Source organism: Scomber japonicus, chromosome 20, assembly GCF_027409825.1.
Source record: "Scomber japonicus isolate fScoJap1 chromosome 20, fScoJap1.pri, whole genome shotgun sequence".
Classification (NCBI taxonomy): Eukaryota; Metazoa; Chordata; class Actinopteri; order Scombriformes; family Scombridae; genus Scomber; species Scomber japonicus.
Window position 1 is genome coordinate 15,988,191 of NC_070597.1, and position 13,107 is coordinate 16,001,297.

The window sequence follows — 13,107 nt, forward strand, 5'->3', positions numbered from 1 at the left end:
GTATAAAGACCCGGTTCATCCTTCCATCCTCTGCCAGATAGTTCCGCTGCTCGTGGTAACGCTTGGCCGAAACCTCTAGTGTGTTCTTGTGACTTTTGCCTTGTGAAGATTATTTCTATTGTAACCACTCTCTCCTGTTCCCTATACAGTTTTGCCTACCCCACCTGCTGGTGCCCTGCGTCTGTCCCCTTGGATCCCGTTCCCTGTGCACTGCCTTCCCATCTTGGACCTTACCTCACCAACCTTCCCTGCAACCCTTACCACAGACCCAGCCATTGCTCCCTCACTGCCCCACTCACCTTGTCATTAAACCCTGTGTGTTCGCTCGTCTCTGTGGTCCGCTCTGGGGTCCTATTACTTCTGGTTGTGACATATTTACACTCTTTTAGGCCATGATAACATAAAAAATGAATTTCTTTTCTCATTTACAGACCTCATTTGTTTTTAAACATTTTTAAAAACATGTTAGAGACTCATTGTGTTTGTGTACAAGATGAAACATTTTTTACATATAAATGATAATCCATTACATTTAAGCCCTTGCCAAGCGAGTTTACACAATATCGATTAAGCCTATCACCGCCATATAAATCTCTGTAGTACACATTATGTAGAGCAGGGATGGGCTGTTATTGGAATTTAAATGATTAACCCTAATAAAGGAGACCGGATTTGAAATATCAAAGTATAAATTGAATTTATTAAAACTTGTACAAGAGTGGAGCATTTCACCAATGTAACAGACAGAGTCACAAAAGAAAAAGACTCCTTGAGGAGCGTTGTCACATAGTTCTTGTACCATCCTTTGCATGGGCTGTCCCAGCCCCCTCCCATAACTGACAAACATATCCCATAGATAGCATCGTAATATTTTTCTCAGTTCCCTTTATCAGTAGTCAAGCAGAAATTCGAAAATAGCCAACTCCTCTGACCTGATACAATGGTTGAACTCTCCTTCAGCCAGATTCAGCCAACCATTGAGTCATAGTGAAGTGAAGTAACAAAGTCATGCAAAAACAGGAACATACATACATTGTATAACATAAGACATCTGTAATACAGTATAATCCTACATTTTTATAACATGGGCAACTTTACTGATGGAGAGGGCCACAATTTTTCTTCATTGCTACCAGGGGGCCACATAGGACCGCACATCTCCACTAATTTGAAAAGAGAAACCTAACATTTTAAATAAGACCAAAGTATGTGCATACATGTGTCTGTATGTTTATTGAACCAACATACACAGTGCAATAACTTAATATATTTCGTGTTCAAATGCATTTCAAAAGGATTGAAGGAAACAAAAATCACATTCGAAGCCCACATCAATAACTTTACTCGGTCTGCATACGTCCATCTACGAACAAAATGCGGTGCGATGTGCTAAGGACAACAATGTAGGAAGTCCGACAAATAACGCATCTATTTAACAGCTCTGCAGAACGTTTAACAATTATCTGAGTACTTAATATGTTGGAATTACACATTGCACTTACCTCTTTGGAAACAACTCTGTTTTGGACCAACCGTAAACAGTGACACTGATTATGGTCCCCTGGAAACATTTCCGTTTTCATTTAGTTTGCAGTTCGTTTCATTTAGTTGCAGTTCGTTTCATTTAGTTTGCAGTTCGTTTCATTTAGTTGCAGTTCGTTTCATTTAGTTGCAGTTCGTTTCATTTAGTTTGCAGTTCGTTTCCATATTTGCTCGTGTTGTGAATATTTGCAGCGCACGTGTTGTAAAATCGATGAAGGTGTTTTCTGAGTTTGAAAGTGTTTTCTGAGTTTGCAGGTGTTTTCTGAGGTTGCAGGTGTTTTCTGAACATGCATGTGTTGTGACCCTTCTCGGCCACCGTACATATCTTTAATTAAATGCTTGAATTCCTGACCATTAGCCAATAAACTCCACTGTAGGAGAAACACCATGACCAAGATTAACCAACCCATGGCGTTTTCTGGCCTGAGCTGATAAGTGCCATGATAATTAATGACAGTGTTTCCACTAGGAGCGTCTCAGCAGCGTCTCAGCAGCATCCCAGCAGCGGCTCTCTGCGCTGCACCGCTATCAATCCACAGCATTTCTATTTTTGACGGAGCCATTTCTAAAGGTTGATTTATACTTCTGCGTCAGAACAATGGCGTACCTACGGCGTACCTACGCAGAGCTCTCTGCGTCGGCGCGGACCCCTACGCCGTAGCCTGACATGCACCTCCAAAAAATCCTAACTACGCGTCACCGCCAGCTACTGTCTGAATAAAGGCATAAAAAGCACAAAAATAAATCTTTAAAAAAAAGATTTTTGCTTCTAACAAGACATACACTTTGAAAGTCTTTGAAAAATAAATCATTTAAGGGACTGGGTGCACAAAGTTAAACAATACCAATTTTTGTGCAATGTGAGGTGACAACATATAGTGTTGACAGAAAGTGTTAGTCAATATTGTAACCCCTCCTGACAAGCACTTCCTCTTACTGGCTACCTTGGCTTTAGACACTTTGGTATTTCTTCATTTTGCTTTAAAAACTCCCTCCTTGACAGTAGTAGAAATAGTTGTGCACATCAGAGAATAAGTGATATATATTTTTTTTTTTCATGGGAGTGACACAATGGACTGGATCATTTCTACCACAGTGTTTTTGTCAGGTAAGACCAAATTTGTACATCCTGATTTTGTTTTTCATATTTAATTTCCTGTACAGCATCTTCAGCAGTAATGTTTCTATAACATCTATTATTGCAAATTATCATTTGTTTCATTTTAAAAACCATTATGAATATTAGATCAATAACGATTACTTCTAGGTCTCATGGCTTGGGAGCTTCATAAATAGCCTCATATTGGCACTAATTACACCTAAAACTAAATACTCCTCAACCATGTACAGTAACAGATTTTAAGAGCCTTAATTATTTTATAGTAATCCATTCATTTTTAAAATTTCTTTTACGATTGAATTCACCTCTGAAAAGTTAACATGATCTCATTTGGTGAAAGTCAGTAATTGCAACATGTGAAACCACAAAAGAAACATTTCAGACATTAAGGCAACACTTCCTGCCTAACTTTCTCACTTATAATCAGAAGGAAACTGAAGTTAATGTAGTAAATAGTTTTTTATAGCGCACTATATTCAATGTGAGAAGTTACCAAGCAGGAAGACAGTGACATACTTCCTGCAACCCACTTCATGAAATGATCTGCCTCTGGTGAGTTAGACTTAGTTCATATAAATATATATTACATTAGATCAAGACTGTTGAAAAACACAACAGAACTGGAGGACTTGAAGTTATGGGTTACTATGAGGAGGTTAACATTAACAGATAAAATATACAAAAGAGCATTTTCCTTAATTGTCTTCCTGAAGCCATAAAGGCCACAGTAGAAAAAGCAGAACTTCAGGGTGTTCATCTCAGGATGCTGAAATCATTATTTTTTTGTTACATGGATTTACTGCTTTTTTTGTTTGTTTGTTTGTTTTTCTTGTTTTATTAGAATATGACATTGAAAGTATGATGATGCAATTTTGGAGTATTTTGAAATGTATTAACTGCTACATTTAAATCATATTAATCCACAAGAGATTCAACGGATCAATTTGAGGAAGTTGATATTTCACATGGTTATCTATTCACATGTTCTCTTTTGACCATTTTAAAGCCGTAGAACATGAGAAAATATTATGTTAGACTTTTGAAAGAGTTAATCTAACTTTGACCGCTTTTAAACCTGCGGAGGTCAAAAGAAAAACCTTTTTTTAACATTTAAGTCTTAGTATTGATCATGTATAGATGTTGTTCAGAGCCAACCTGTTTAGAATTTAAACATTTTTGACTTTGGCGCACTCTAGTGGTAGTATAAAAAAAGACAATTCACACACTACACCTATAGGCTGAAATGACTTTAAAGATGTTCACCAGGATTGGCTCCTTTTCCTACAAACAAAAAGTTAGTGCCACGAGAATACACCAAAAAATATTTTACTCATGTGTGGTTCTTCCTTCTTTATCCTTCAGTGTTAAAAGCTGCACTTTGCTTCAATATTGATCCTGTGGCTTGGAAGACCTTGAATAACTCTGCTGCAGGTTTTGGATACCAGGTGGTGCAAAGACAGTCAGAGTAAGTAGTACGTTGTGGTGGAAAATGGATCTACTGAAACCACTGCTGCTTCAGATCTGCTATGTTAAGGTTTTTTTTTCTAGCTCACACCTCTCTCATAAGCCAATTCTCTCACCTGATTTGTTGATATTTATTTCCTCAGTTTGCTGGTCAGTGCCCCCCTTGAACAACTTTCACCAACTGAAAGAGGGCAAATATTTAAATGTTCCACTGAAGACTGCACTCCAGTACCAGTATCAGGTGGGCAAATGCTAATTTCAATATGGTTTATTGATCATGTAGCTTTAGTCATCTGATCTATCTGAGACATTGTTTCAGAATGATGCATCTATCTTTTTCCTTATCCTTCAAGACTTGCACAGGTTTACTTGATAACAGATTGAATAAAGTTACTCTACTTGTTCTTCTTAAAAAAAAAAAAAAAACATTTTTAGGACTGAACGATTGACAAAATGACTTATTAAGATGGAGATTGTATTCCATCTTGTTGGGAATTGGTTAGACATTGTGAGACACTGCTGTACAGTCTTGACTGGGTAATGTTACTAATAGTTATCAGATCAGATATGGAAACATTCTCATATTTTATTATATTCTACATTCTCACTGGGAATGTAGTTGTGTCTTGATGGTTTAAACATAACTGATGGCTGATGTTTTTTTAATGCAGTGCCAAGTTTTGCAGTCAACATGTCCCTTGGTTTGACAATGACAAGTGATCCCAACACACAAAAAACTTTGGTAAGTTGCTAAACTGCAAATATTTGCAGGTAAATGATAATAAGAATGCAGAGGTTTAGATCTCTACCAGTAAATCAATTGTCTTCAGTTTGAAATGTAGTTTAAGGAACAGGAAAATAATCATCTCATTATAATCAGGACTTGAATTTGTCTCTTTTCAGGCATGTGGTCCAACCATCCCAAAGGACTGCAAAAGTATCACCCAGTATAGCGGTGTGTGCCTTGAGATAGACTCTTCTGATCGTGCTGGATCCCCTGTGCCTTCTTCTATTGAAGGTACACATGTTGAGATATTTTTATAACCTCAAAAATTGTGATAAAAAAGGTCTGGTAATATTTTCACATCACTGCACACTCTTATAACTTCGTACACACAACCCAACATGCATATTTGTAGTAATGTTGAGAATAGGATTATGTGTATTATATAATACATAATTGTTTTACATAACTTGAGAGGAAATATTTCAGATGTATTTCTCCTTTTTCACAGAGTGTCGAACTATAGCAGACATTGCATTTCTGTTGGATGGCTCAGGCAGCGTAGATTCTAATGATTTTGAGAGAATGAAGAATTTTGTGAAAAGTGTTGTCAAGTCATTCCCGGGAAAGGATACAAAGGTAGGATTGTAACCCCCTCACCCCATCCTGCCCCTATCAATATTTCATACATATTTTCATTTATGTCCATATATATTTACATTATTTCTTCTTTTTTCCAGTTTGCCATCGCCCAGTTCTCCTCACGTGTTGTCATCCATAATTACTTTAATACTTTTAACGCTGATGACTGGGAATCTCAAATCAATAGTATAAGACAGTTAACTGGAGGGACTTACACAGCTACAGCCATCAGAGAAGTTGTGTGAGTGCCTTCATGATGCTAATGCTTGTCACCATCCTCAGAAGTGTTATGATATCTTGTTTATATTGATTTTCATGAGTCATGCCAAGTTTGATACAAGTCTAAATAATCTGGGCCAGTTTGTGGTCCTGACAGCAGCATTAGATATAAACTGACAGTCTTTCAAAATTAGCCACAGGTCCTTTGATACTGCCTATAATTCCATTATCCCAAACCTTTTCTTGAAATTGGCATTAAAAAAATAAATAAATAAATAACAAAAACAACATTAACAATAATAAATATATATTGACATATGTATATTTTTATTTTGACAGCAACAACGTCTTCTCAACATATAGAGGTTCCAGGTCAGATGTGAAGAAGATTTTGATAGTCATTACAGATGGAGAATCTAGTGAGGGGCGTTATTTGCAAGGTGCAGCAAATTTAGCTCAAAGTAAAAAGATTGTTCGATTTGCTGTTGGGGTAAGTTGCATGTATACTGTATAAGCATGTATTGTGTTAACATGTTAGATAGTCAATTGGTTTGAGTCATTAATATAAGATTGAGCCAGTATTTTACATGTATATATATGTGTATATATGTACATATATATATATATACATATATATGTACATATGAATCAATTTTGTCGTACAGTCTAATACCTCTAACATGTTTCCTCAAAATCCCTAGGTGGGGAATGCATTTGAAAATGACAGAGCAAAACAGGAACTGGACACCATTGCATCGAAACCAGAAAACGTGTTTCAAGTGTCAAACTTTGAAGCTCTTGATGCAATACGGCAGAACTTGCAGGACCAAATCTTCTCTATCGAAGGTACAGATGTAAACTTAATATGATAGCTTCACATCATTTTTTGTGTTTATTACTGTTAATGTATGAATATTTATATCCTTCATTACGATGTCTTATTTTAAAGACTGTTTTTATAGTTGCTGAGACTTTGACACTCATTTATGTTGCTGTTACAGGATCTCAAACTGGTGGAGAGTCACTGAAAATGGAAATGGCTCAAAGAGGATTCAGTGCAGCTTATGTGCCTCCGGTAATTAAAAACAGACATTTACTGGACAGTATAGTCATAGAAACACAGACACACACACACATCTCTGTGTCACCTCGTGTGGCTGAAAAACATACAGCTAAAGTCTGGTCCAGTATAAAGATAAAGTCCAGATGATTCATTTATGATGCATTTAACCTTTTGCTTGGCTGATGTTTTATGGCAAACACAGTTTCTACACATTTCTGTCCAATCCAGTATAGGTTTTCAAAGAATGAAGCCTTAGCTTGATGCTCTAACGATTCCCCTTCTGAATCCACATTTAAAAAATTCACTTGATACATTTAAATGGTTTACTTTGAAACAAAATAATAATACAGAGCAACTGTCCTGCCCAACTCCAAAGCATCAAACAATCAAACAATTAACCTTTCACATTAATACAAATATGAAATACAAAACATCAACTCTTTGAAACCAAAAAAATAATTCAATGCAACTGACCTTTTCCAAAAGTTATTAGAGATACAAACAGTAAGAATTGTTATTTAGAAGGAGAAAAGGAGAGGTCAAAAAACTGTGTTGCTCCAATCTCCACATGCCTGGCTATCCACTTAATAATCACCCCTTCCTCCCCTAAACCTCCCTAAAGGTGCACATGTACTAGAAAGCAATGTTAATAATAATCTCTTAACATATATTACAAATATAATATAAATTAAATCTGCTGTTTTACATATGAACTAAAATCATTGTGTACTAATTAATCAAACATAAATAAACTGTATTTAGGATTCTACACGGGGGATTCAGATGGCTATTGTTGGTGCCAACCAGTGGAGGGGAGGCTTTGAAGAATACAAAGGCCAGATGTTGAACTCCTATCAGCCTTTGGACATGGAGCGTGACAGTTATCTGGGTAAGAATATTATAGTACATATACAGAGGCGGTGTACTTGCAGTGCTCTACTGTGATCCATTTTCCATGTCCTTAGAAAAGGACAGAAAACATCCAAATGAGGATTTGACATCACATGAAAAGCCAAAGAGTGTTTTTTTCTTCTAAATTCTTTCTAAATAAAGAAGAGACATCAGACACCAAAATTACATGTAAAGAAAATCAAGAAAAAAAAACCCATACCCAACAGTGAGTATGTTGATGGATATGATTAAAAATTGTGTTTGTATAGAAATTGTTATGGTTTTACAAATGTCTTTGGGAAAGACCAAAGAGAAGGCGCCTCATGGTCCCCAGAATTAAACAGGTAATGAGATAAATAATATTATGAATTAGAAGAGGGTGAGCCAAAGTAAGATTTAAAATCTGTTTAATCAAACAAAGAATAATTATGCTTATTTGTAATTAATAGCTTCATGAAATGTGTCATTTAAAGATTGTTCTCAGTAAAAGATGCAGTTTGTCCCCCTATTGGCCAAACCTTTCTATACTTTAACTAATTGACTTGGCTTGACTCTTAAATTCCAGGTTACTCCATGGCAGTCGCCAACACGTTGGATGGCCCACTGACAATTCTCGGTGCTCCAAGATATCAACACAGAGGAATTGTGATGTCGGTTATTGCAAGCAGTATTGGCCAAACTATTGATCCCTCTAATTGGCAGGTGTGTATTCACAATTAAGATTGATTGAAAGACAATGTAAAGAATGCATTTTTAATCTTAAATTGAAGGTTTCTCACTTTGCTAATTCTTTTTTGTTGCTTACACAGTTCAAGATTGGTGAATATTTTGGTGCAGTGGTTTGCGCCATGGATGTGGATCGTAACAACTACACTGACCTAGTCCTCATATCTGCCCCTATGTACATGGACAGTGACAGAGAGGGAAGAGTTTATGTTTGCAGCCTGTCACGTTTGGTAAATTACTTTTTAAATAATCCAGAATCCATTGGATTTTTTATAATGAGAATTCAAACATTGACTCTCACCTTTATATTTCCACCAGAAAATTGAGTGTCACTTCGATTCTCCATTGAGAATACTCACAGGGGACGCATCTGAACAAGGAAGATTTGGGTCTTCTCTTGCTGTACTCCCAGACCTTAACCAAGATGGTTTCAATGATTTGGCAGTTGGAGCACCTTTGGAGAATGATGGACAAGGTAGCATTTACATCTTCCATGGTGAAAGAGGAGGAGGAGGAAGGATTAGTCCTGCTTACTCACAGGTGAGCGAGAGAAAAGAAGCAACAAGAACATTTAAATGATACATATGACCTCATGTATTCAATGTACAATCTAGACCAAATTTACCTTTGATTAATTCAAATATTTTCATTTACATAGAGAATTGCTTCCTCTGAGGTCCGGCAAGGACTGAAGTTCTTCGGGATGTCGATCAGTCAGTCTTCTTTTGACCGTAGTAATGACAATCTGCCTGATTTAGCGGTGGGTTCAAAGGGAACAGTTGTCTTACTCAGGTAAGACGCTACTGTTACACATTATTAGTCTCACCTGTAATTCTATCATTTGTGTTAATTTGTGTCACACAACTACAAAGTTTATTACCATGAAGTCTCCAGTGTTCATGGTAACAATTTTGTAGTTACAGATTTAGGACAGATGTGTTCACCAATAACGGATTGTATCAGGCAGCTAAAATTAGATATGACAGTTGTTATTTTGGTTTTCTGCTTTACAATTTTAATATGTATTTTCCTACTCTGTCAATATCCAGGTCAAGGCCCATAGTAATGGTAGAAGCTTCAGTGACATTCAACCCAAACCAAATCCAAACCCAAAACTCAGACTGCTCAACACCACTGGATAACACAGCTAAAATCTGCTTTACCATGACAAGACACTCTGTCATTGATACAGGTCCCTGATTCTCTTCATTGTTTCTAAACCACAGTGCACTGTCCATCCATTTAGATACTTGTATGTGTGCACGAGTAACCTCTAAATGCAACTCTAATCTGTTCCAGCTAGAGCAATGATTAATTACACTTTCACACTGGATGCCCAACGCAAGGTCCCAAATAACCGAGCTTACATCAGGGACAAACAACGAGAGCAGACCGGATCATTAACTCTTACCTTTGAGCAAAAATGCAACGATGTGAAATTCCTCATTCAGGTGAGTTATTAAAAACCTTATAACATCAGCAATACAGCCATCCCTCAATAATAATTAATTAATTTTAACAATAGTGTCCTTCTCTCACAGGCCTGTCCAGATGATTCTCTGAATCCAGTTAACAATGAGCTCCGATTTATCTTTGATGGTTTGCCTTCTAGCTCAGGTCTCAGACCAAGTCTAGCCCAGCAGGCTCAGACAACAACCTTTCATCCTGTGAGTAATCTTTAAAGACACTTTCATTTATCGGTTGGTTTTAAATCATACTGAAGGCTTTTTCAAACCTATAGTTCATTTGCTCTGGTCTGAATCAGTGGATGAGTTTGTAAACTTGGTTTGATCAAACTTTCTCTCTGATCAGTTTGTCTCTGTTGTGTTTGCCAGTGCACGACAGATATTACTACATAACCTACCATTACCTACTATGTGGAGAGCTCTGCAGTGCTATGAAATGTTCAGAAATCATCATGCTTTCTAAATAATGTTCAGTTGTAATTCCATGTATTTGTCATGTCTGTCTCGGCTGTTAGCTCTTACACTTTGTGAACAAACATAGCTTACTTCATACTGTCTTCCACAGTTGGTGTTTGAGATCAACTGTGGCACTGACAACGAGTGTGTAGATGAGCTGAAAGTGGATTTCAACTTCACCGGGTGAGGCTAAGTTTCAAATGTTAAGCTTGACTTGGGTGTATAGATCTACTGTAGTATTTGTGTGTATTCACTTTTCTATATTATCACAATCTGTTAGATCCTCTGAGGTTAAAGTAGGCATTGATGAACTGCTGGATGTCACCGTCTCAGTGGAAAACAGCCATGAAGACTCTTACAACAGCCGTGTCATTCTCACTTACCCACCCGGGCTTTCATACAGGAAGTTTACATCACTGAAGGTTAGGATCAAGTCTGTTTCAATTCAACTGTGTTCAGCTGTTTTCTGAGGCTGTGAAGTGATTCTGGATAATGTTTGCTTTTGTTTTATTTATTTACTTCTTAATAAAGGGAAGAATTGAATGCAACTCCTTGGACAGTGGAGCTGGCTTATCTCAGGGAAGGACAGACTGCACTATTGACAAGCCTATTTTCAAGAGCAACGCTAAGGTTTGTAGTGTGTACTGAAGCATCTCATCTCAATGCAGCTGAGCTAAGACAGGAGGCAATCCGATCTCTCTCATTCATTTCATTTCAGGTTCTCTTCATTGTGTCCTATGGGATCGACACCACTTATAAACTTGACAGGACGTTAATTATCACTGCAAATGCCACCAGGTACTGTTCTGTTCATCTGCCAGCCTTTAAGTGTGGATGTGATTATTATCATTATTAATTTTTTTACAATTAATTTAACTTCTCTTTCAGTGGGAATCAGCATGCCAGTGGAAGCGAACTTTACAAAAACAATACGATTGACGTGAAGTACAGCATTTATGCTACAATTGAAAGGTTTTTATGTTTTATGAGAAAAAGATTTTTAAAATAATTTAAGGTGACATTGTAAGGTCTAATATCTATGAAACATTCAATGTTTCTGTTCAGTTCCCTCACCTACACCAATTTCAGTCATGGAAAGAATGATTTGCAGAAACCAGTCCATCAACCAATTGTGGTAAAATACTATATCATAATATCAATATATATATTTTAAAGTTCATAAACATAATTCAGACTTGACTTCAATGCTCAGTTTTTTTCTCCCCCTTTAGCTTACAAATGACAACAGAGCGCTGAATTTAACTATGGTGATCAGGGTGCCAGTAAAGCTCGGTGATAAAGACATTTGGGTGAATTCCAACAGCTTGCAGGTAACATATGCAGGAGCTCATTGTTACTGAAACCCCACATGTATCAAATGTGGTTGTTTTTATGAAATTAAAGCCTTGTGGATGGATATGTTCTCTGTTAAATTGACATGAATCAGCTCTATTTCAGATTCCAGACTGCCAAAGAGACAAAGATGAAAAACCTACAGTCACAAATTTTGTTGCTGAGATACAAAAAAATAAGTCTGTGGTAAGTAGCCATCTGTACATAGTGGAATTTAGTCTAATATATTTAGAAGTGTGTTGTGTTTCATGGCATTGCCATCAAGTTTTCTGCTTCCAGTGATAAATTTAGGCCCTCTTTTAATCACCCACAGGACTGCTCTGTAGCCTGGTGCAGAGTGTTCAAGTGCAACCGATTCATGGGAAGCCTGGAGAGTCAAACATACACAATCTCTGCTAACCTTAGTTCAGAATGGATAGAGCAGGTAATTAATGTGTGTTTTAAAAATAAATATTTTCTAATAAAAATGAACAACCTGAAAGATCAAATTAAATGGACACTGGACTGTTTCTCACTCAGATTGGACTTGAGTCTGCTAGATTCCTCTTGACCAGTACGGCCACTCTGGAGTTTGACAGAAACCAGTATATTTTCTTTTTACCAGGGTCAAATAACAACCCTCTGGTTCACAAGGTAATTACACATTGGTTATGTTGATCTGTGTTTGAAAAGAACTTGAATGTAGATCTGATTCAAAGTCTTTACATCTCAGATTGAGACACAGGTAGAAGTGTATCCTGAACCAGACTTCACCAAAGAGATCATCGGAGGATCCCTGGGAGGGTTGGCTCTACTCATTCTACTCACTGTTGGCCTGATGAAGGTGAGATACAGTAATGTACTGTTTCAGTTTATAACACAGCATGATGGAGACAGTAAGGCAAGGCAAGGCAAGGCAGTTTTATTTATATAGCGCATTTCATACACAATTTGAGGTCTGGTAATGGGCACCATTTATCACAAAATACGTGAATGCGGCTTTTCATTATTTTCTCATTTGGTGTGGTTCTTTTCATGTGTGCATTTCTAATGAAATATCATAGTGGTTATTTTTTATAACTTCCTTTGTTTTGTACTCTCAGGCTGGATTTTTTAACAGTAAATACAAGAACATGATGACTGAGGGACAAGAGGCTGGTGAGGGGGCTGAGGAGGCTGAGGGAGGCGAACCCGCACCAGAATAAGAAACATCAGATTAGTTCATCTCTAAAATAAGTTGTGCATTTCTAAATAGAAAAAAATTGCAATTTTCATGAAGACACATTTGAATGGAAAATATATTGGTGCCACCACTTTCATTTCATTATCCTGAGAGAGAGCTTGTGATCCATGCATGCATAGAGTAGCAAAAACTTTAGAGCTTCAAAACTGATTTTTCTAATCCATATTTTGAACTGAATAGCTTGCTGTTCATCATCAAAAATGTGTGCTTATATCCCTG

General features: G+C 37.0%; 1 protein-coding gene across 1 annotated transcript; it reads left to right on the plus strand.

The window, feature by feature from the left end:
- The first annotated feature begins 2,593 nt into the window (after positions 1-2,593).
- On the plus strand, positions 2,594-12,850 carry LOC128381124 (integrin alpha-M-like). The gene is made up of 30 exons (XM_053341076.1): positions 2,594-2,650; positions 4,025-4,127; positions 4,270-4,367; positions 4,798-4,868; positions 5,030-5,144; positions 5,362-5,489; positions 5,591-5,733; positions 6,051-6,201; positions 6,413-6,557; positions 6,713-6,786; positions 7,537-7,663; positions 8,231-8,367; positions 8,475-8,621; positions 8,710-8,931; positions 9,050-9,183; positions 9,441-9,583; positions 9,691-9,842; positions 9,933-10,058; positions 10,423-10,496; positions 10,594-10,735; positions 10,845-10,943; positions 11,032-11,111; positions 11,202-11,285; positions 11,379-11,448; positions 11,546-11,644; positions 11,772-11,852; positions 11,980-12,090; positions 12,186-12,299; positions 12,379-12,489; positions 12,749-12,850. The coding sequence occupies exons 1-30, from the start codon at positions 2,614-2,616 to the stop codon at positions 12,848-12,850; spliced, it is 3,420 nt and encodes a 1,139-aa protein (XP_053197051.1). The 5' UTR covers positions 2,594-2,613.
- Positions 12,851-13,107: the final 257 nt, after the last annotated feature.